Source organism: Ovis aries, chromosome 19 (genome assembly GCF_016772045.2).
Source record: "Ovis aries strain OAR_USU_Benz2616 breed Rambouillet chromosome 19, ARS-UI_Ramb_v3.0, whole genome shotgun sequence".
Classification (NCBI taxonomy): Eukaryota; Metazoa; Chordata; class Mammalia; order Artiodactyla; family Bovidae; genus Ovis; species Ovis aries.
Genome location: NC_056072.1, coordinates 42,587,264 through 42,610,765, shown reverse-complemented (window position 1 = coordinate 42,610,765; position 23,502 = coordinate 42,587,264). Strand labels below are relative to the sequence as shown.

The 23,502-nt window shown below is 36.0% G+C and overlaps 1 protein-coding gene across 13 annotated transcripts in view; it reads right to left on the bottom strand.

Moving 5' to 3' along the window:
- Window positions 1-23,502, bottom strand: part of CFAP20DC (CFAP20 domain containing) — a 260,347-nt gene that overhangs the window by 107,032 nt on the left and 129,813 nt on the right. For 8 of the 13 annotated variants that reach the window (XM_012099769.5, XM_042235990.2, XM_012099779.5 and 5 more), the window contains 6 exons: window positions 22,895-23,059; window positions 12,132-12,268; window positions 11,288-11,450; window positions 9,797-9,913; window positions 8,522-8,647; window positions 5,715-6,049 (listed from right to left, as the gene is read on the bottom strand). In XM_012099769.5, the coding sequence (XP_011955159.1) occupies window positions 5,715-6,049; window positions 8,522-8,647; window positions 9,797-9,913; window positions 11,288-11,450; window positions 12,132-12,268; window positions 22,895-23,059 (1,043 nt within the window). Of the gene's footprint in view, window positions 1-5,714; window positions 6,050-8,521; window positions 8,648-9,796; window positions 9,914-11,287; window positions 11,451-12,131; window positions 12,269-22,894; window positions 23,060-23,502 lie in introns of those variants that run through there. The other 5 variants (XM_060402276.1, XM_060402280.1, XM_042235993.2 and 2 more) reach the window with 4 other exon arrangements.

Below are 23,502 nucleotides of genomic sequence, written 5' to 3'. Positions count from 1 at the left end.
AAAAGATAATTTTAATGACTCTTGAGGGCCATCTATTTGGAGCAGATGGGACCCAGGCTCTTTTGTATCACACCTTTAATGTTGAGTGATTCAGGACAGAACTCTATTTTAGCCTTTGTATAATAAAAGTGGATGATCATATTTATTTATATTCCAATTGTCTTTTTTAATTCAGTTTACCGTGAAAAAGTCTTATATAACATTATTAAAAGTTCTCAACAAACCTATCTGCAATATTCCAAACACACTTTTGATGGCAGTTCTGAATTTGTAACTGAGATAGAGTCAGCAGGAGTTTCTACTTTTGTCCAATGTTTTAGTGATTAAATATGTGAACTGACAGAACCTTTTAGTTGAACAGCACTAGCAGACAATAGAGATGATGCAGATATATAATCTGTCAACTAAAGAGCACAATTATTTGCACAAATACAGCTAAAAGTATCAGTCATAACATCTTTATAAAACAATTTCTTCTTTGATGACAGCAAGATTGACCATTCAAATGTTATCTTAAAAGTCTTCACTAACAACTGTCCCTAAGGAGTATTTCTTCTTTTACCTCTTCAATTTAATAGGAAACTATTAAAATAATGCCAAATAAAATGAAAGGAAGATGTGACTGTTTCTAACAACCAACTAACTTGCAGCATGCTTGGTATGACAAGGACCTGAGCAAATTACTTACATAGAGTCCCTTGGACTGCAAGGAGATCAAATCCTAAAAGAACTAAGTCCTGATTATTCACAGGGAGGACTGATGCTGAAGATGAAACTTCCAATACTTTGGCCACCTGATGTGAAGAACTGACTCATGGGAAAAGACCCTGATGCTGGGAAAGATTGAAGGCAGAAGGAGAAGGGGACGACAGAGGATAAGATGGTTGGATGGCATCACCAACTTGAGGGACATGAGTTTGAGAAAGCTCTGGGAGTTGGTGATGGACAGGGAGGCCTGGTGTGCTGCAGTCCATGGGGTAGCAAAGAGTTGGACAGGACTGAGCAACTGAACTGAACTGAACTGAATCATCTTTACCTGTAGCCGGTGATGCCTCACAGACAAGTCACAGCAGAAGTTACAGGAACGGTATTGGATGGGCAAATATCATCATGTGAATATTTGGGGAAGATAATGAGATTCCTTTACTTGTTCAAGATAAAAATATATTTTCCTTATGAGCTAGACTTCATGCTTTTTAATTGAATAAAACAAAGATTTTTTTTTTGGTGAAAATTCTTATTTATAACCAAATAGTTATCTGCAAATATTTATCTTTTAGCAAAGCTGAATGATGTTATTTTAAGGAGACAAAGAGTTTTATAACCCTACACTATGTGCCTATAACAAAGAAGGAAGTTACAAGTTAAAGGAACTAACTTTTTCGGAGAGGAAAAAAGCTTCAAAAGATAATAATAAAGATATGCAGATATGAACAGCCTAAAAGAATTACTCACATGGAATAAATATTAAATTTGCCTGGTAGGTTTAGAGAGTACATTATGTTGTAACTCATGATATACAGAAATAAAAATGCAAGCAATACATTCAAAATAGAATTCTTCTATTTTTTTCCAAGAAGTAAACTGACATTTAAAGTTTTTAAAGGCTACACAGAAATATAAGTGGCTTCATGTGGAGTAAATATCATTTCTATTGTGAGTATGTAAATGTGTGTGAGAATGTAACTCAAAATTATTAGTCAAGCATGTAGGGGTGACAGGATAAAAGTGTACATGCCATCAGGAAGAAAAAATGAAATAGTTTAACTACTGACTGTTAAAAAACAACCCTTGAAAGCAACAATACCAGGAAAGCTGAGAGAAAAGGCTAAAATGATCCTTTTAATTTGTTGCTTGTAAATCTGTCCTTGATAGGCTTCAACAGAGTTAAATGAAGAGAAGATCTAGAAGATTCCTAGCTAATTTGAACATAGTAAGTAGTCAGTTTACATAAGTCATGTCCAAATATGGATAATTCTTTGGCTCAAATGTTCTCGTTTGGACTGTTATGTAAGACAAATTACCTAGCTTTGTAACTATCTACTTTAGTATTAGAGAAGTAATAAAGTATTAATATAAAGCTATCTATTTCAAATTACAAACTGGATATGTATACTTGAAGCCACATTGGGAATAATGGCATAAAAAAACAAAATAGTGATGATAATAGTAACATGCCTTTTTTTTTAAGATGCTATAATCCTATGAAAGGTTTTAACAGATTTCCTAGAAAATTCATTTTACATGGTAGTCCTAATTTTACAACTCACCACAAGATATATTTCCATAATGTGTCTTCAAATAAGAAATACCAATTCCAAATTAACTGAGTATCAGGAAAATTAGTATTATATAGCTGCCTAGGGAATAAAATATACAGTAAAGCAAAGATTAAAATGATATGAAAAAAATAAAAACTATGCTTTTGAATCTTTCACATTAATGAAGATCTCAAATGTGAACTGATGATTAGGAACTTAAATTACAAAGACCATTGTCTTAGCACCGAAAGCTTATTTTAATTAGTCTTTACTATCATAAGTGTATTTTTTTCTGTATCATGATAACATGATTTTGCCTATTTTTTTTTTGCTTCTGAATACATCTCATCCATTCAGTTCAGTTGCTCAGTCATGTCCGACTTTTTGTGACCTCATGAACTGAAGCACGCCAGGCCTCTCTGTCCGTCACCATCTCCCGGAGTCCACACAAACCCATGTCCATCGAGTTGGTGATGCCATCCAATCATCTCATCCTCTGTTGTTCCCTTCTCCTCCTGCCTTCAGTCTTTCCCAGCATCAGGGTCGTTTCCAATGAGTCAGCTCTTTGCATCAGGTGGCCAAAGTACTGGAGTTTCAGCTTCAACATCAGTCCTTCCAATGAACACCCAGGATTGATCTCCTTTAGGATGGACTGGTTGGATCTCTTCACAGTCGAAGGGACTCTTAAGAGTCTTCTTCAACACCACAGCTCAAAAGCATTAATTCTTCGGCATTCAGCTTTTTTTATGGTCCAAATCTCACATCCATACACGTCCGAAATGCAGTACTTGGATGCAGTCTCAAAAATGACAGAATGATCTCTGTTTGTTTCCAAGGGAAACCATTCAATATCATGGTAATCCAAGTCTATGCCCTGACCAGTAGCACTGAAGAAGCTGAAGTTGAACAGTTTTATGAATACATCTAAATTCCCTTTAAAAATATTTGAGGTCTAACATCAAATAGTCTTTCAACTACAAGTTGCAAACTTCATAATAAGTAACGTAATTATTACTGATTTGTCCACCATTATTTATAGTATGACATTATATCTTCCTTAGGTACAATAGTGTTACTCTAAGAATACTGCATTCTAAAATAATGCAACTAATGTAAGAATGTCTAAATCAGCTGATTTTTCTTCAAAGACTATATGTAAATAAACATTTATAATATGTAATCTAATTTTCCATTGACTTATATAATTAATAAATGGAAGACATAATCCTACAGAAAAATAACTTACAAAAATCCCCCAGACAAACCAATTTGATAAAAAAGGGATCAAGACAATGTGTAGAACTTGTTTAAACATAGCCCAGTAGTTCTGTTGGTCCTCTGTATTTTAGTCTGTATCTTGTTATTGCCTCTAACAGCAAAGCTTGCATGATATAGAAGGCTTCTGCCCTTCTCTCTGGCTGTCCACTCTTGGTAGGCTCTGACTAAAGGTGGAACAGGGAAGGTGTTAGCAATGAGATGGTCACATTACAGACTCAAGCCATCTTCTGATGATCTTGGCACAGGGGTTCCCAGAGAGCTATGTCAATCATAGCTTTGAAAATGCATAATAAATTAATTTTCAATTTCATGTAGTTGGTAACAAGTACATGTCTGCATAATAAATGGTGAAGGATGTCAGAAGTTGAGTAGCTAGTAGCAAAAGTGAAGTGAAGTCGCTCAGTCGTGTCTGACTCTTTGCAACCCCGTGGACTTTGGCCTACAACCCCCCTCTATCCATGGGATTATCCAGGCAAGAGTACTGGAGTAGGTTGCCATTTCCTTCTCCAGAGGCTCTTCCCAACCCAGGGATCAAACCTGAGTCTCCCACATTGTAGGCAGATGCTTTACCATCTGAGCCACCAGGGAACCGTAGCAAAAGAAAACATATAAAGGGAAGACAAATTGAAATATTCAGAACTAGTATTCTTCATTTTCTCCAAAAGCTCTGTTGCTTCTTCTAAAGGCTCATCCTTCATGATAGATGGAGAGGTATCTTCCTAATGTCTTATTTAAAGGGTAGTTTCCACTAATACCTCCCTCAAAGTTTCCAGGGAACTGTCACTTCCCATCTGCCATAAAACTGCCATCATCAAGTCATTCTTTTGGCTCAGGTAAGTTGTGCACATGGGAAGGGGATGGGCCTACCCAGTTGGCAAATGGTGTGACCGCTAGACTCTACCCAGTTACTGCTGCACGAGAGCTGACAGCTGGGTGGAAGCAGTACAGATGCTCAAAACAAGTGCTCATTTTACAGTTTATAGGTTCATTTTATTCAGGGTGAAAGGGACAAATTTTATCCCAACACATTTAAAATGTACTATTTTTTTCATTTATGCATAAAGCGGTTTGCAGTAGGTTTATGTTTGGTTTGACAAACAGTTTCATCACACTCAGAAGCAAGAATGTTATAAAAAAGGATTTCCCTATGCACTTTTGCTACAGAAACTCATTAAAAGTTGGAAAAAAAATCATAATTACTGTCTGAACGATCTCACCATATTCTCAACTGGTTCTGAAGGTAGGAGTTATGGACTTACATATTTCCCCTTGTCCAAAGGGGTATTCTTAATCAGATACAGCTGTTAAAAATAAGTTTGTAAGCATACAAATGTTTTCCTAATTATTTCTATAATTTCTACATATAAATAATTTGTGTAATTTCACTAAACCATAACTTCACTATAATCTGCTTTTAAAATAATTATTTTTTTCTAGAAAATATCAATGCCTATCAATAAAGAACAATGCTACAGAAATTTCACAAATTCATTTTCTATGGAGAAAAAGAGGTATAATATATTGTTTTAAACAAATGTGTCAAACTCTATTCAGTTTGGTATTTCACAAGGTATTAAGAACTTTTTATGAATTTATTGATTTATGAGATACATTTGTATTCTAAATAATTGCAAACAGAAAACCTCCTGTAAGGCAAGTCCCAGCAGTAATCCATGATTCATTATTGCAACTTTAATTGGCACAACTCTTGAAATTCTGGGACCATATGGAAAATAATGAGTCCTAATAGGTCTAAGGTGAGAAGATGGCAGGGGAGTAAGCAAGGCAGAAAACTGTCAACTCAGAATGCTTAGTGACTGCAACACGATTTCCCCAAAGACCTAGAACAATGTGCTCTCAATTTTACTGGTCACACTATCATATAACTGAACTGCATATTATTTTTCATTCTGTGAGACAAAGATTAAAATGAAAAAACAAAATCAAACCAAAAACTGGTTTCCATAATTAAAAATGAAATTGGCTGACTGTTAATAAAAAAGGCAACAATTTAGAGTTACCATAACAACCTGAGGCAACTGTTGACTGACACTGCAATCTGCTGGATTTTTATAAATAGCAGTTGATTTTCCCTCTTTCAACTAGTTTTAGTGTTTAGTTGGAGCTAATAGAACAACTGTACTTTACAACTATTTCCCTCATCAGGCAATGTACCTCTTCGTTGCTGTCACCACCATAAAAATCTTCCTCTGTTTGGGTGTCACTCCTTGTCACACTGGTATCTTCTTTTAGATCCAAAGTAAACGGGCACCCTTCGGGGGACACACTCTGCGTCTTTCCATGAGGTGCTGATCGTGGTCTGGATGAAAAAGTGAAAACATCCTTTGGAACAATCTGGGTTTCCTCTGTCTGTTGATCCTGTTCACTTTCCTTGCTGGCTTCTAGCCACAGGCATGAAGTATGGCAGGAGTCTTCATTCAAAAGTAGAGACTGTGTGGTAGAGGCCAAATAGGGGATGTGATCGCCATTTTCGGGAAATACCCACTCATCTGACAATTGCAAAAGATGACAGAAGTAAGAGCAGTGTTCCCGTAGTGTTATGTTAGGCAGGTGGTGAGAGTAACACCTCTTGTTCCTGAAACAGGTTTATCAAATAATGCAAAAGCCAAGGAAGGTAATTTATCCCCCATCTTGTAACCTGCTAAACTTTTAACCCACAGTTAGTGCTCAGAGCTATGGGCAACTCATTTGTACTTACTTCCGCTTCCTCTGAGTTGAAACACTGGCCAGGAAATTTGAAAGTCTGAAATAATTATCACCTATCTTGCAGCAAGTTCTTTATAGCACAGTCTCATTAATTTGATAATCCAGAGGGGGGAAATCTTCCAAATTTAGGAATTTCTTTTAACTTCAGGAGGACAGAGTACTAAAGCTCTTTAAATAAAATGTCTGGGCCTTGTTCAGATTACAAAACTGCAGGAGGAGAAAAAAAACAAACTACAAAAAGCTGACAGTCTTTCCCTCTCCATTCTACTGATTGGAATAAGACAATTCATAAATTAAACTGAGAAGACCTGTCAAGTAATAGTAAGCCCACAGAAATATTTGTTAGTGTGACTGGTGAATTCTGCTGCTGAAAAGGACCTTTGGATTTAATTCTAATTTTAGGAGAGAATGTTTTGATATGGAAATCTTTTCTGCACATTTTTGTTTTCTTTAAAAATACTATATAACACCACTAAGATATGTTATCAAAACTTTAAAAACATTAGTCTTTTACTCAATATTGGGATAGATCTTATAATTTCATGACCACAAAAAACTTGAAAAAAATTTTCTATAAAAAGCATTATTAAAAGCAAGATTACTTTCTTCTTTAGAATGACATCAGGAAAAGTTGAGCTTTTTCTCAACTGAATCTGATTTTTTTTTTAAAATTTTTTGCTACACTTGTTTTTTGTCAATGGTCAAAATCTTACAAGAATTTGTGTTCTGCAGAACCACAATGCAAACATGTTAATTTTACTCCTGATTCTTGAATCATATTATGTTCATATCATAAGAAGAATATCCAAGAGCTAAGACTGGCTAATTTGAAACTTCAAAGCTGATACTAAAAAATCAAAAGCAACAAACAAAAAAAAAGGCCTTTAATAAAAATTAAATTGATGGCACACATGAAACTGTATTCTTCTCAAGTGAATTCATCTGTTTCTTAACTTATGACTATGATTATATAACATAACTTGCCTATAAAAGGGCTATAAATATGCATTTCTTTTAGATAAAACCTATTAAGGACAAGGCTTTCCCATTTTCTATAGGTAAATGGACAATAGCAGGTTGAATCTACTTCATCCGACCATGTTCACAGCAAATGCGGAGAGTCTTGAGTCAGTGTGCTGTGAGTGATAGTCGTTCAGTCATGTCCAACTCTGCGACCCCATGGACTATAGCCTGCCAGGCTCCTCTGTCTGTGGAATTCTCAGGCAAGAATACTGCAGTAGGTTGCCATTTCCTTCTGTGGTGGATGAAATTAATAGATTCACTGGCTTGTCCTCTTCTTTACAGCAAACTCTTTGCCTGGTGCTAAGTGCCTAGCAGGTGCTTTGTAAACATGGTAAATGTTGAGTAAGATTACAAAAACCAATGTGTTTTGTTATGTACAGGAGTATGTAAAGAAAATGGGAGGAAAAGATCTTGGGAATCTACATTAGGTAATTAAACAACTCGTATGACCTAGCACCAAACATATTATTAACTGTCAAAAAAGTCAAAGTAGAAGAGGTGTTTTCATACTAAAAGAACTCTAATTATCTCACTACCACATGCTTTTTTGGAATTTGCAGTTTTACCTCAAGTATTTCCATATCAATTGTAATGAATAATTTGGTATGTTTTCTTAGGAAAATATGTAAATTACTGTGTAATCACAATATTGCAGCAAACAAGATAAATGCAAGAATGATCACCTAAACATCTAATTAGTTTTTCTACACAGTCAGATTTATGCTAGAGACACTAATTGCGCCTAACATTTTAATGAAGGTTTCAACACTGCATAAATAAGACTGACAAACTACAAACAATTTTCATTTATTTTCTTTTTCCCCTAGCTCAAAAACAATTTGCTTTTGTGAAAGTACCACACACCTGCTAGGCAAGATATGTTGATGGGCTCAATGTACTATACTCCAACATCTCCATTATAAAGAGGACTGGAGAATTGCAACAATAGATAATCTTTGGGGAGGGTGACTATGTCACAGATAATCTTTAAACTTTACAGAGTTTTAAACTTTTATTCTGAACAGGGTAACTTGTGCATTAAAATTTGAAAATAAAAACACTCTTTCATCCATTAAAGTCTGACATAAAACTGAGTTAAAAAGAGATTTTAAAAAATGATAGATTTTAGGAAATGTCTATATCATGACTTTTCAAAATGCCCAGGCTTGAAATATTTAACATATCCATATATTATTAATTATTTGCAATTATGGTATAATAAAGATGCTAACCTGCTTGATCAGGAGACTGGGGTACTGGAGAGCTGGGGTTCAATATCTCTGCTCTTTGCTGGGACATAGTGGTGAGGACAGTTGCTGCTTTATGTTCATCACTCCTTTTATTGTCTGAAGAATTGCCTTTAATGGAATAAATATTTTCTTCTATATTACTTCTTTTTACATATATAAATTAATTTTTGAAAAATGGCATTCGGTATACTTTTCTATATGATTATTAAAAAGAAAGTTTGATGTGACAATATAGATTATATGCATTTTTTTTACAGTCGAATATTTTAAGATGAACCCAGTTGCATTTTTTGTAGAGGTTCATCTTAAAATTCCTTGATATTTGCATGGGGACATTTTAAATTTAAGTTTTATGATATGTGATAAAAGGAATTCCAAAACCCATATAATTTTTAAAAGGTCTTATATTTTTCCCTTAGGTTCCATGTAAAATGGAGTGTGTTTTTTTCTAAATGACAATTCTTATTGAACTCAACTCTTTTAAAAAAACAAAGCTTGTTCCTTTAGCACCTTAAGAAAAATGGATACAGGCATTGCAGAAGTAATTTTTCTACCTACTATTTTATAAAAATAATATGAAACCTAGCAAGCAGAATTTTGGCCTCCCCAAGAAAGCTACACTTTCGAGAAATTATGCTAACAGATGTATATAATATAGATTCTGGGCTTGATTCCGGATAGACTAATGCATGTGTATATAAATTTGTACATATCTGACTCAAATCTAGTATTTTAAGGAATAACAATTTATAGAATAGTTGACTATATCTCTCTAATGCTTTATTGGTTGCAAAGAGTTGAAATTTTAATCTACATTATAATAGACGTCAAGAAGTCCAAAAGGAGAGATAGCAAATATAAAAACAATCTAAAATGGGCCCAATTTAAAAAGAAGAGAGATAAATGAAACATGAAAAATTATGAGTTAAGTTCAATTTTAGTAAAGTCTGCAGGCAGGAATCTCCATCAAATTTGGGCCGTTTTTAAAAATCAATAATTTAAGCTTATTCAGCCTTTGAGAGTAGAAGTAGGAAGTCCTTTACTTTTGTGGCACTGTCTATTTAATCCAACAAATCTCTGTTAGGGCTCTAGAGCAATTCTTTTGTAGAAAATTTGATTTCCATAATCCTTGTAGAACAGACTTTTATATTTTAAATAAATTGGTTCATAATCCTTTGAAATTTACAACCTGCAGAGAGAGATTCCGTTGCTCTGAATAATATACAGATATAAGATAGTATTGAATTAGTGCCATACCGTTGGAGGTGTCTGTCCTTTCTCTGCTGGTGCTTTTTAACCGTAATCTTCTCCTGTTATTATTCTTATCGGCTGATGGTTCTTGAGGGGGATGTGGATGCATAATATGCAGACTGGCTGGTACATTTTCATATCAAAGAACAAAAAGCCAGAACAGAAAGTACTATATAGTTTGAAATAAACTCTAAATGTAATTATAGTCATGATGAGAATGTTCATGTATCATTTTGACAAAATGTAAAGCTGTATAAAAAACACAACTTATTTCTTTATAGGAACTAGCTATTTATTTCTGTTCCCAATATTAGAACTGTATCAGGTTTTCAAAACTACTAATATATTTTATTCATGTAATGTAACCATATAGAGAACTAGAAATAATTTAGATTAATGCTAATCATACAACATGCTATATCAGAAAACATAAAAAAATGAAATCTATGGCCAATGCAAAGAAATTATTTTTTTCTTTTAAAAGAGTGTGGCCAGCTATCATTCAAGAAGCACTTAGAGGGGAATTTTCAGAAGAACCCTGGAGAAGTGAGATCAATCTTGAAGAATTCTTAATTTCTGTAATTGATATTTACTGAACACTTACATTCTTGGCACAATACAATGCGCTTGACTGACTGTCCTCACTGAATCCTCAAATTGACCCTTTAAGGCAGCTGTTATTTCCTATTACTACTAGTGATAGTAGTTACTGTATCCTTACTGATAAGGAAACTGAGGCTCGTAGTTTTTAAGAAAATTGATCAAGATCTCATAGACAGTGATAAAACTGGGACTGAATATCTGTTATTAATTTCCTCATCTCAGTTTTATATTCCAACGGAGATACAGTCTCTAACAGTGATCATTAATTTATAAATCAAATGAACCCAAATGCCTCTCCCCTTTTCAATGCTGATAAAAGTCAGACCAGTAAAAGTGGATAAACTGACAGGGAGTGGTAAGCCAAGCTTGGGTTCTAATTTCCATTCTTTCCAATAACTACCAATTGCAAACAGATTGCAAATCACTTAGTCTGTTAGCCCTGAACTCTCAATCTTATATAACTTGGGATAAAAGTCTTTTCTTTACTATTGGGGCTATTTTTTGTAACAGGGAGGGAAAATAAAGAGCACTTTACAAATGGAAGATTAATTAAAAGACAAAACTAAGAAAACTTAAAATGCACGTGGGGTTTGCAAAACATAGCAATAATTGATACTACATTTTATCACTAGTCATCAGAAAGTAAAAACACAGGGTACTATGGCAATGTAAAGTAACAATAAATAGAATGATAGGTTCCAGAAGATAATATATAAATATATATATATATATATAAAAGCACACTATTCTAAACATATTTCAATATCTACCACATTTTCATTTTCAAATGATAATTTTCTGAAATTAAGATCTAATCAAGAATATAACTATGACTTTCTTATTAACATTTCTCACTGTTTTCACTAGCTATCAATCTTTATGCAGAATTCTTACCAAGAACAGGTACAGTCTGCTTTATTTGGCCAATATTTTCTTTATCTCCTTGTGCCTCAGACTCAGATAACAGCAAGGTTGACATTTCTGCACTGTTAACACACTTCTCTACTGTAGACTGCTGGCATAATCGGTTACTTTTGGACCCAATAGATTTTACTGTCTATAAGGAAAAAGAATTAATTTATATTTTAAAATATAGGAACTGCCATTTATTTCTTGTAGAATCTACATAGAAGAAATAATAGTTGGACAAATAAAGTAAGGTTCAAAAAAAAAAAAAACCACAAAGGGAATGAGAACATTAAAAAGTTGGAGAGGGAAATTATGGTAGAAAATTAGAAAGAAATGGAAGGATAAATATGATGTGACATAAAACAGAAGACAAGCAAATCTTATAGAAATATAAATTAAAATGTGCTTATTTGCCACACTCCATCTTTAGTAGGTAGGAGTTGAAATGAAAATCACTGCGTATGTCAGATACTCAGAGGAAACTAAAAATAAAAATACAACATTTGAGAATCTGTTCATTGTAAGGTATCTGGTGATGATCCAACTCCTTTTTGAAGGAGACCACAAAATGTGCTCACATATATTTGTCTTTAAGTTTTGTGGGCATATTTAATGAAAAGAATACTCACAATTGTTAACTGTGTTGACATGACAGAAAGAAAACAGTTTTGGGGTCTTCTAAAATCCAGAATTTCTGTTTCAAATTTACTCAAGACTTATGCTTTTGGCATGTAGTCTCTCTCCCTTCCTTTTCTCCTCTGAATGGGAGAAAACCCTTCCCCTCCCATACCACCCATGCTTAGATAAGCTCTTCAAACCTTGCTCCTACCTCACTGGATAGCCTCATGTTATTTCTTCTGCCAGAGAGTGGAGGCGGTCCAAGAACTTTGGATCCAAAGGCAATATGGCAAACATCTTGATGTTTACCGTTCCGCATGCTAACTGTTCCTCTGTTAATGAACTGATCTGTTTTATAAAAGGAAGATAATAATAGTCCATTAATGGGCATAATGGCAAACACTATGTTGCAGTATTTCTGAATTGAGGGGACATATGATCTGAATCTTCCTCTGCTTTAACCTACCCACCTTCCCAGAGCACTTACAAAAGCACAGATACTGAGGTCCAACATCAGATCTATCAGATATGCATTCAAGAATTAGAATTTTGTTGCGGAGTCAAGAAATCTATAATCTTCACAGGTTCCCCCAAGTGGTCTTTGTGCTAAGTATCTTTTGAGAACCTCTACCACAAATGTTTTTCCTCATAAAATAAAAAAAAAAAAAAGAAAAGGAAGCTACTGAAAAATATATTGTTTTTTCTCTTTAAGGAAATAATTAAAACTAACTCAACTGAACAAGTATTTCAGCACTCAGGCATTTCCTAAAAGTTGTCAGTGACACAAAATGGATAATACACATTGCTTGCCCTCAGGGAGTCTGAAGGGAAGTGATAGTATATATAGGTAAACAGGGAGCTACAACATAAGGAAGACCAGTGAGAATCAAGAGGAAGTGACTTCTTGAATAAACCCTGAATGAATGGTAAGATCTCAAGAATAAGAGATATATAGGCTAGTGGCTCAGATGGTAAAGAATCTGCCTGTAATGCAGGACATGCAGGTTCGATCCCTGGGTCGAGAAGATCCCCTGGAGAATGGTATGGCAACCCACTCCAGTATTCTTTCCTGGAGAATCCCATGGACAGACCAGTCAGGCAGGCTACAGGCTATAGGGTGGCAAAGAGTCAGACATGACTGAAGCAACTTACCACCACGTGTCCAAGGCAGAAGAAAGTAAGTGAATACAGGTATAAAAGAATAAGAGTAAGGTATGTTTGGGGAATAATAAAATCACCAGCCTAGCTGGAAGAATAGGGTTGGGTTACAAAGAAAAGGGCCTTAAAATTATAACAGCCTATTCTAAAACTGGTAGGCAATCACAGAATAGGTAGGGAATCACTGAAGGTTTTTGATTCAGGGAATCATGTCCACTGAAATGCTGGAGAGGGGCTGGAGAAAAGGGAACCTTTCCACACTGCTGGTGGGAATGTAAATTGGTACAGCCATTATGAAGAACAGTATGCGCTGCGCTTAGTAGCTCAGTTGTGTCCAACTCTGCAACCCCGTGGACTATAGCCCGCCAAGCTCCTCTGTTCATGGGGATTCTCCAGGCAAGAATACTAGAGTGGGTTGCCGTGCCCTCCTCCAGGGGATCTTCCCAACCCAGGGATTGAACCCAGGTCTCCCGCATTGCAGGCAGATTCTTTACCATCTGAGCCACCAGGGAAGCCCATAGAGAACAGTATGGAGGGTCCGTAAAATACTAAAAATTTAAATACCATATGATCTAGCAATCCCACTCCTGGACATATACCCAGAGAAAACCATAATTCTAAAAGATACATGCATGCCAATGTTCAATGCAGCACTTTACAATAGCTAGGACATGGAAGCAATCTAAATGTTCATCAGCCAAGGAATTGATAAAGATGTGGTACATATACCCAATGGAACATTAATCAGCCATAAAAAGGAACAAAATCTCGCCACTTGCAGAGACGTGGATGGACCTAGAGAGTGTCATACATAGTAAAGTAAGTCTGAAAGAGAAAAACAAATATCGTATAATATTACTCATGTGTGGAATATAGAAAAATGTACAGATGAATTTATCTGCAAAGCAGAAGCAGAGACACAGATGTAGAGAACAAAGGTAAGGATACCAAGGGTGGGGCGGATGGGATGAATTGGGAGATTGGGATTGACATATACACACTACTATGCATAAAATTGATAGCTAATGAGAACCTAGTGTATAGCACGGAGAACTCTACTCAGTATTCTGCAGTGACCTAAATGAGAAGAAAATCTGAAAAAAGAGGGGATATGTACATTTAGCTAATTCAGTTCTTCATACAGCAGAAACTAACACAACATTGTAAAGCAACTATACTCCAATAAAAGTTAATTAAAAAAAAGCTTTTAGTCCAACATAAGGAACATCTTTCTTTAATTAAAGCATGTCTAGTTGTTGTGGTGGTGAATTTTCCGTCATTTTGAAGGTGTTTGAACAGAAGTCTGGAAAGCTATTTTGGATGTTATAAGACAGATTCTCTAATTTCTATTTTTAGCCTAGTCTTCTCTTCTGAGAGTCACTTGTTCTATCCAGTGGCCTTCTTCACCAGCTTCTCCTCAATGTATCAAAGACACCTAAAACCAAAAATCTGGTCTAATGAATGGCATCATAAACAATTCAGGTTGAAATGTCAGAATCTTGACGTGAACCTTGATCCAAGAGAACATTATCCCTCTCCTGGATGATCACAAAGCCGCTCAACTGATCTACAAGTTCACTCTGGCTCCCTGTCCCATGGTCTCTCCAAAACATAGCCAAAAGGGTCTTATATAAATGTCTGATTGAATTATTCCTCTTTGTCACTTAAAACTTTTCAATGGCTTCCCTGCCACTTTTAGGATTAAGAAGAAAATCTTTAACATTGCCTGCAATAACTTGTATGTTCCAGTTTCAGTTCAGCCTTAACACCTCCCGTCTCCTGCTCTGGCCTCTCAGTTCTTCCTCCTATTAGAACATTCATACATGCTGTTGCCCATGGCAGAAAGGATCTTCCTTCCCCTCTTGGCCCTTATGTTTCAGATCATGTGTCACTTTCTCAGACTAGTCTTCCCAGACCCCTCTGATTAGGGTACCCAAATTAGGTACTACCATAAGCTTTCCCTCACAGAACTTGTCAGACTTGCGCTTTCACATGTGTTTCTGGGATTCTCCAATGATGTATATTTCAGTAGATATAAATTCAGTGGTCTGCTTTGTCATCCCTGATTTGCCAGCCTACTGCTTGACACAGAGCAACAGACCTTTGCTGAGCAAAACAAATGAATCATAAAGTATAATGGGTCGGAAGGGAAGCTGGATTAAATGACTGAATATTTCTAACTACTGTTGAAACTTATTTTTAAGAAAAAAATCTACCTAAGAGTTTTATGTGTGAATTGAGGAGGACGACTAGACTGAACAACTGCCAAAGTGTGGGGGATGAAAAAGAAGGGTCAACAGTGACCAAGACATTGATACTTACAACAACTGTGTGGCTTTCAACAGCTGCAGTGCTATGGCACCAGAATCAGATGCCCATCAGCTTCCATGTGAAATGTCCTAGTGTTAGCAAGTGGACTTGGCCATGTGTGCTGCTGCATCTTTTTCAGTCATTTACAAACAACCATTTGGAGTCAATAAAAATATTGCTAGTTTCTTAGGATCAGTAAAAGAAAGAAATGACATTCAAATTCCAGGCCAGTTGGAAAAATCTATTTCAGACTCATCATTTGTACCTTCTGTGACCAAACAGGAAAAATCTTGGACTACTGAGTTTGTTCTCAAATGTGGATTTTCCAAGAAAGAAGAGCCACTGAGAGTCCTCATGGGGTGTATGGGATATGGCATAGGCCTATATGGGAGTTTTCAATACCAGAATAGAAGCTTTTTTTCTTTTTTTAACTTCCAGTCATAGAAACCATTTGGCTATTGGCATATCTTTCTGCTCAAACATTGTACATGTGCAGTTTCTTTGATTTTTTCCATATTCTTCATCTATATACAGGTTCCCACCACTCTCCACAACAATTTAAGTTTCTTTGAGTAGAAAGACCATTTATTTGGTACTCCATGTACACTCATCTGCTGAGCCCAGCAGAGAACATGGTAGGCAATGAATAAATCTCACCAAAACTGTGGACAGTATCTAAGATTAGAAGATAACCTTTTGGGGGGAGGGAGTATCTTAAAAAATTATACTGTCACAGTTCCAGCTATAAATTCCTAAATACCCTGAATTTCTCAGAGGAATCTCTTGCTTAGCAGTGGATAGCCAGTGGCTATTAAAACTATAATTAAGCTTGATATAATTTCTTTAAGCACAGAGAATAGGATGTATTTTATAAGAGAGTCTACTATAGGATTTCTTTAAAGAGCAATCTACTACTATGTGGTTAAATGGATATCTATTTTTTAAGTCTTATAAATTTTAGCATACCTTTTTCCCTCCACAAAGCAAAGTATACAATACTCCACCATTTAGTTATTTCTTTAATTAGCAGGCCTTTAACAATTTATTAGTACAATTAACACATACACATTCTTAAAGCCTGTTTCACTTTAATGATTCTGTTTATAATCATATAAAAATTGTCATAATTATCCATGTAAACATGCATCATGCTCTGTAGCCACTGTAATAGGGTCCTAATTAAAAGCTACAAGAAAAGTAATTTAGACCTTTGGTTTCTAAAATAAAAAGTAGAAGGGACAAAGTTTCTATAATGAGAAAAAATCTTAATGAAAGAAAACTACAAGCAGAAATGCATGCCTTTTGAATTCTAAAAGGAGTTCTTTTAAGAGCTGATATCAATATGCATAACAGAAGGTTAAAAATCAAGACTAGATTAAAGTCATGCTCTAGGCATTTCATTTTCTTGAGTTTGCGGAAAATGAACTTGGTGTAGGTCAGAGATGTTACCATTAATTATTTTGCTATTTTACTGAGGGGTACAGCCTTTGTAGTTAGATTATAAAACCTGAGGGTCTACTCTCTAATTGTCTTTTAGAAAAATAAACATTCATTTTTGTCCCAAGATACAATGTTCTAATTATTATAGTCATTTAAGTTTGCAAGGTTTTCAAAGTTTAACTAGAAAAACCTGCTGAATCTTCAACTCTAATCATTGAGAGGTCATGCTTAAGACTTACATCTATTATCTAACAATCAAATCAGAATTAAACCTGCTACAAGAATCCAGATTTTGAATTGGATTTTTATTATAGGTGCATTGTTATAAGCAATATCAAAAACACAAAAAGGCTGATCTAATACTGTTTTAGACAAAGTACTTAAACTTTCTGAGCCTCACCTTTTTCATTCATAAGACTGAGATAATAGTAGTACTTAAGTCAGGCATTTTTGTTAGATTATCTGAAACAATCCATGCAACATACTAAATACTGTGCTTAATAGGGAGTGAATGCTTATAAATATGATATTAATATCCTTCATCTTGAATAAAATTTAACAATTTATGATGTCCATTCACCATCATTTATTCTTTCATCCACCAGTTCTTTCAGTAGTGACTGAACACCTAGCCTGGGCAGCCACTGCTCTAAGCACAGAATAAGACAAGGAATAAGGCGGACACATAACCTCCACCAAGGCACTCATAGTCTCACAAGGGAGATCGATACTACAACAAATAAATCATACATAACTACATGATTACAACTGTGGTAAGAGCTATGAAGGGAAGGTTCAGTGTGTTTGACAGGGGGCTGGTATCTAGTCTTTAGGGTCAGGGAAATGACATTCAATTTGAGATCGAAAGGATGATGGATATGATGATGTGTACATGATCTCTATGGAATTTTCAATCACTTGGTGTGATATTATTCCACCTCTACAGATGAAGAAACTGAGGCTCACCATGTTTAGAGATCTGTCCACTCAGAGCCTGGGCTCAGACCCTTGGTACCGTCTTTTCACCACACGTGGTGGTGGGCCTTAGGTGGGCCGGGGGCATCGCAGGGGATTCTTTCCTTGTCCACTCTTTATATTCTGGGCAGTTTTGTAAAACCATTTAACTGAGAATTTTTGTTTTGCTATCTGAAAAGTATGTCCAATAGTAATGATTTAGATAAGTATGAGAACTTTATGAATATGATAATTAATATATTTGATTTAGACTAACGGGGTTCATGAGAAATCAAGAATAGAATATAACACTGTAATAATCTTTTCTAAAGAGAATAAAGTGGTGGTATTGGGGAGGGCCAAATGAAGTTGCTTGAACGCCAGGCAGGCAAAATATAGTGACAACAACTCACATGGAGAATGTGGGGAGAATTGTGGCTAAATCGAGAATGCACATCCCATGCAAAGTACTTTAATTACAAGCTTTTAAAATTTAAGAAAAATGTCTATTCAGGTTTTCTGCTTATTTTTTTTAAATTGCGGCCTTTCTTTAACCAACAACCCTAAACCAGGGAATACCAGCAGTCTGGCTTTAGAAAAGAAGAAATCAGAGTGTCTCGCTTGTTCCTGAAGACAGAATCTAACTCTTTTTTTTAAGATTCTACTTTACAGTAGATTTTGTTGCTTAACTTGAAATTTGCTTTCATAATGTCCAAAGCAAAGAAGAAATTCTATTAAAAGATCTCACCAATGCCAACTATAGTTCGATCACTATGTCACGGTTTTGCTAGATGCTTTCATTTATGTGTTTGCAATTGAGCTAGGAGATAGGGATGTCAGTCTCTTATTTAAAAAGGACTAAAAATCCAATAAGATGGCTGCTGTGGAAAGGAGGGCACTTGGGAAAACTATGTCCTAATTTTTAAGCAAATTACTGGTTTTGATTTGTGCTTAGTGGACCACTGCATCTTGTCATTAGTAGCTGAATGCTCAACTTCAATAACTAGATCTGATTCCCTGGTTCAATTAAAGTGGGGTTCCACTAATGAAAATAAGATCATCGGATCGTACAGTCCTCTGCAGACTAACAATCACCAGCTAATGTGCACTGGGAGCTGACAAAGTGAACAGTGTGAATGTGTGGCAACAGACTTTTTGGAAACACAATTTGGCATACTGGGATCTCTTAGCATGCTCATTTATAATAAAATATCACAATTTACGTATGTACTATTAGTTACAAGAGCACCCAGCCACTTTTCATGCAATTCAGATCTCACCACGGGGAGCCCTCATTTTAGAAAGACACAAAAACAAATACTTCAAATGAAGAAATACCTCCTGGTTTTTCCATGATTAAAAAGTCTGTCCTTGGGCGTTAGTCATTAGCTACACCTTTCAAATAAAATCTCTCACACAGAGAACAATAATTTTTATTATAATCACTCATAGTAAGGTTCAAAGCCCACAAATGTCAAAAAGAGCAACTGAAAAGTATTTGCAAAAAGCGAACTACAAAGTTCGATGCACGTTTATGTAAATTTTGGCTGCTGTACATGTGCTATGAGCTTTACTTCATATGAACAATCATAAACTGTATGGTTATAAATGAGTATAAGTACATTTGAGTTTCATAGGACAGAAGAAATAAGCTTTTCAATGGTGATTATTAATTTTCTGTAAAACAACTCATGTTGACTATCCTTATGCACTGAAAGTCCATTTGTGGAATTAGAAAAATATATACTAACTTAACCCTCTTCTACAAGCTGGGATTGCACACGGCCTATGAAAAAGTTTGTTTACTTGTAATATTGAGTTAATGATGCATTTAATATTTATTCAAATTTCTCTTTATTCTCTGGCATTACAAGTGTCCTTGAAGTTTAAATTTAAAATACAGATGCAAAATATCTGGATATAGACTTGCATTTTCATTTAAAGACACAATTCTTAAAACATTAAGCTAGAGAGACAGAAGAAAAAAGGAGCATTTACAACTACAAAGAGCTACATGATAGGCTTTGCAATCATTTCTGTTATGGAAAGTTATCACAGCCTGTTAGATACAGACAGAGTGTTTGGTTATGTGAAACACTCTTACTCATTGTACTCTGTGGAGAATTTTCCATTAAGACTGAATTATGACTTGAGGTCGTAACAGTGGCTACCTGGGTAGTGAAAACTTTTATATATTTTCCAAAGGTTCTGTAATGAACATAGATTGCATATATTCTCTTTCTCTCCCTCTCTCTCTAAGTGAAGTCGCTCAGTCGTGTCCGACTCTTTGTGACCCCATGGACTATAGCCTTCCAGGCTCCTATGTCCATGGGATTTTCCAGGCAATATACTGGAGTGGATTGCCATTTCCTTCTCCAGGGGATCTTCCCAACCCAGGGATTGAACCCGGGTCTCTTGCACTATAGACAAACACTTTACCATCTGAGCCACCAGGGCCTTCTCTCTCTAAAGATAGTACATATAACAAATACACAAATTCTCTATCTCTATTCTTTATCTCTATCTCTCTCTAAAGATAGTACATATAACAAATACACAAATTCTCATGATCCGTGTTCTCACTGTTACCATAACTCCTTGCTTAAAGATGGCAACTGTCAAAGCAGGTGATGGAAACATGGGGGATTCACTATGTAGTGTCTCTACTTGTTTGTGAGTTTGGAAATTGCATTACAAAGGACTGAAAAATAAAGTGTCAAATTCTCTTACAGGGTTTATACTGAAAAAGTTAACAGAATGGTCCCAAATCTCCAGAAATATGCAATAAAAATATATCAAGAATAAATGAATTTTGGATAAACAGAGAGAGTAAAAGTGAGTTATGAGTCTGAGCAAGCCCTGGGAGTTGCTGATGGACAGGGAAGCCTGGTGTGCTGCAGTCGATTGAGTTGCAAAGAGTCAGACACGACTGAGCGACTGAACTGAACTGAATTGAAACATGAGTCTGTTTTGTCACTCATTCATCTCACCACTGGGGAAGGCAATGGCAGTTCACTCCAGTGCTCTTGCCTGGAAAATCCACTGGAGAGGGGAGCTTGGTGGGTTACAGTCCATGGTGTTGCAAAGAGTCAGACACGACTCAGCATGCACGCAATGCATCTCATCATGATCATCTCTTTTCTCCTCTTTCTACTTTGACCACTCTTGAATTTTGACAACTGTCTCTTCCCCACCTGTTATCTGAGAACCAACACACCCTACAAGTTCCCCCACCCCTCACCGTGATTTCTCTCAAGGTTATCACCTTTGTGGGGATAAGTGATCCAGTCACTCATTCAGGGTTCTCAAACCTGGTTGTATGTCACAATGGCTGGAGACGTTTAAAAAAACAAACAAAACCCAACCGAGGGCAATTAAATCAACATTTCTGGGGGTGAAGCATAGACATTAGGGGAAAAATTTTTTTTATATCAGTTATTTTAAAAATGTCCCAAGTGATTCTAACATGCAGGAAGCTGAGAACTGCTCATCTGAATAACAGATTTCTTGATCTGTAAGTACTATTCACTTGTTTGGTCAATATCTATGGGTGTCCAATACAGAGGTAGAAAACTGGCAGCTCTGGCGTGTTTTGTTTGACTCTAAGAGTGTTTTCAAAAATGTTTAGAGTCTTAGACAATATTTTAAAATTGTCAAAGAGGAGACAACAGAGGATGAGATGGTTGGATGGCATCACCAACTCAATGGACATCAGGTTGGGCAAACTCCAGGAGATGGTGAAGGACAGGGAAGACTGGCATGCTGCAGTTCATGGGGTTGTGAAGAGCTGAACAGGACTGAGCGACTGAACAACAAATACTGTTACAAACACTGGAAAACTGAGTTCCTCTTGAAAAAAAAAAAAAAAAGGAAGATCTGGTGAGACTGTACCTGTGTTCTCGCAAGGCAAAATTTGGCTAGAACCGAATTGCCCCTGTCCCTTCTAGGCTGAGAACGAGAATCCAGTTTGCTGTAGTTCTCACCACTCCTTTACAGCTTATTCACAGAGGCTGAGTGTTAACTGCCATGTATTGTATCATTTGTATCAGTTGTTGATATTACAGCTTCCACAGGAGAGAACAGTTTGTTTGAAGCACTATCATACTCTTCTTCCCTAATTGCTCCCCTCCACTCCCAACAGGGCTCACTGCAGAAGTAGAAAATGTTTCTGTGGGTGGGATGTCCAGGCATCCGGCTCACTTCACTCATTTCTGTTATCTGACTGGCTACTGTCAGGTGAGTGTGCAGCACGAGGCCAAATATATGGCAAACACTGTGTTAGGTGGCAGGGATATAGAAGAATGATGTACAGTGCTCTTTTTGAAAGAGTCACATTTAATTGGGAATGAAAGAATATTAATTAAAAAGTATTGCAAGGAACAAAAAACCATCACAAAAGGAGAACAATGCTTGTTAGGACAGAAGAGGTGGCATTTGAGTTGGATTTAGGAAGACAAATTGAGTGTTTTTGCAGGCAGAAAGGCAAAGAAGCCATTTTAGGCCAATGAAACAGCAATCTCAAAATAAGAAAATATGAAAGCTGTAGAGAGTGGTCAGAAATTAACACATGGGGAATGAGAGAAAGGGTCTGGAGATGAAACTGTGGAGTAAGTTTGGAATAAGGGAGACTGACTTTTTTGAGTCCCCAGGGGCTTTTTTCATTTTGTCTTCTAAGATAGTAGGAAAGGCATTAAAAGTCTTTAATCAAAGAGCACCATGGTTACATTTCTATTTCTATTATCAGAAAGAGAAATCTGACAGCAATGTAAAGATTAACTGGGAGGGTAAGGTTAAATGACAGAGGGGACCCAAACAATGAAAGTAGAATAGGATCAGATTTGAGAGCTGACTTGGAGGTGTAACTGGCAGGGCTTGGACACATACAGGAAGAAAGGAAAGACCAAGGATGTTTGACTTAACATATAAAAATCAAGAAGCTATTTTAGCTGCTAAAAAAGAAATTTAAAGTGGTTTATCACTGACAAGAGCTGATGTTAAAGTGATTTAATATATAACCTCAGCTATGAAGCATCATTGCCAGGCTCTTCCACCACCCTCTACTTTTTGGCCTTAGAAATAAAGAGGCTTATACTTTAGGACTTGAGTACACACCTGATTCTGCTGGACTCAGAGGATGACCTCCAAATTTTATTTCAGTTTGGCGGAGTTTAGTCATGTTTAGCAGCTGTGTGACTTGTGGAACATCTGTCGTTAGTTGGCAGCTTCGTGGAATAATGTCTATACGTTCATCTGTTGGAAAGGAAGCATCATGTCCAGCTGGAAATAAAGACAAACATTAATTTCCCAAATGTAAGCAATTTCTGCCGAATGGACATACCTTATAAATGAAACCAGTTAAAGTAAAACATTTTAGAGTATGACTTTGGATGGGTTACTCAATGTTATACAGTCTTGGTTACCTCATCTGAGCATAAATAATTTTAAGGTTTACTTTCTGGGATTGTAGAGAGGATTAAATGAGATAGAGTACCAACATATGGAACAGATTCAGAGACTTCTGCAATGAATGAGAGCACTGATTGGAAATATTTTATATTTGTTTTTTTTTTTTTAATACTAGAGTAGCACTCAGAAGAACGAGCTGAGTATGCTCAATGAAGGTTTCTGGGATTACACTGCCTCATTTATAGGTCACCAAGTACAATGACATTATTGAGTAACCACCTAGAGCCATCATATGAGTCATTTTTCTAACTTTT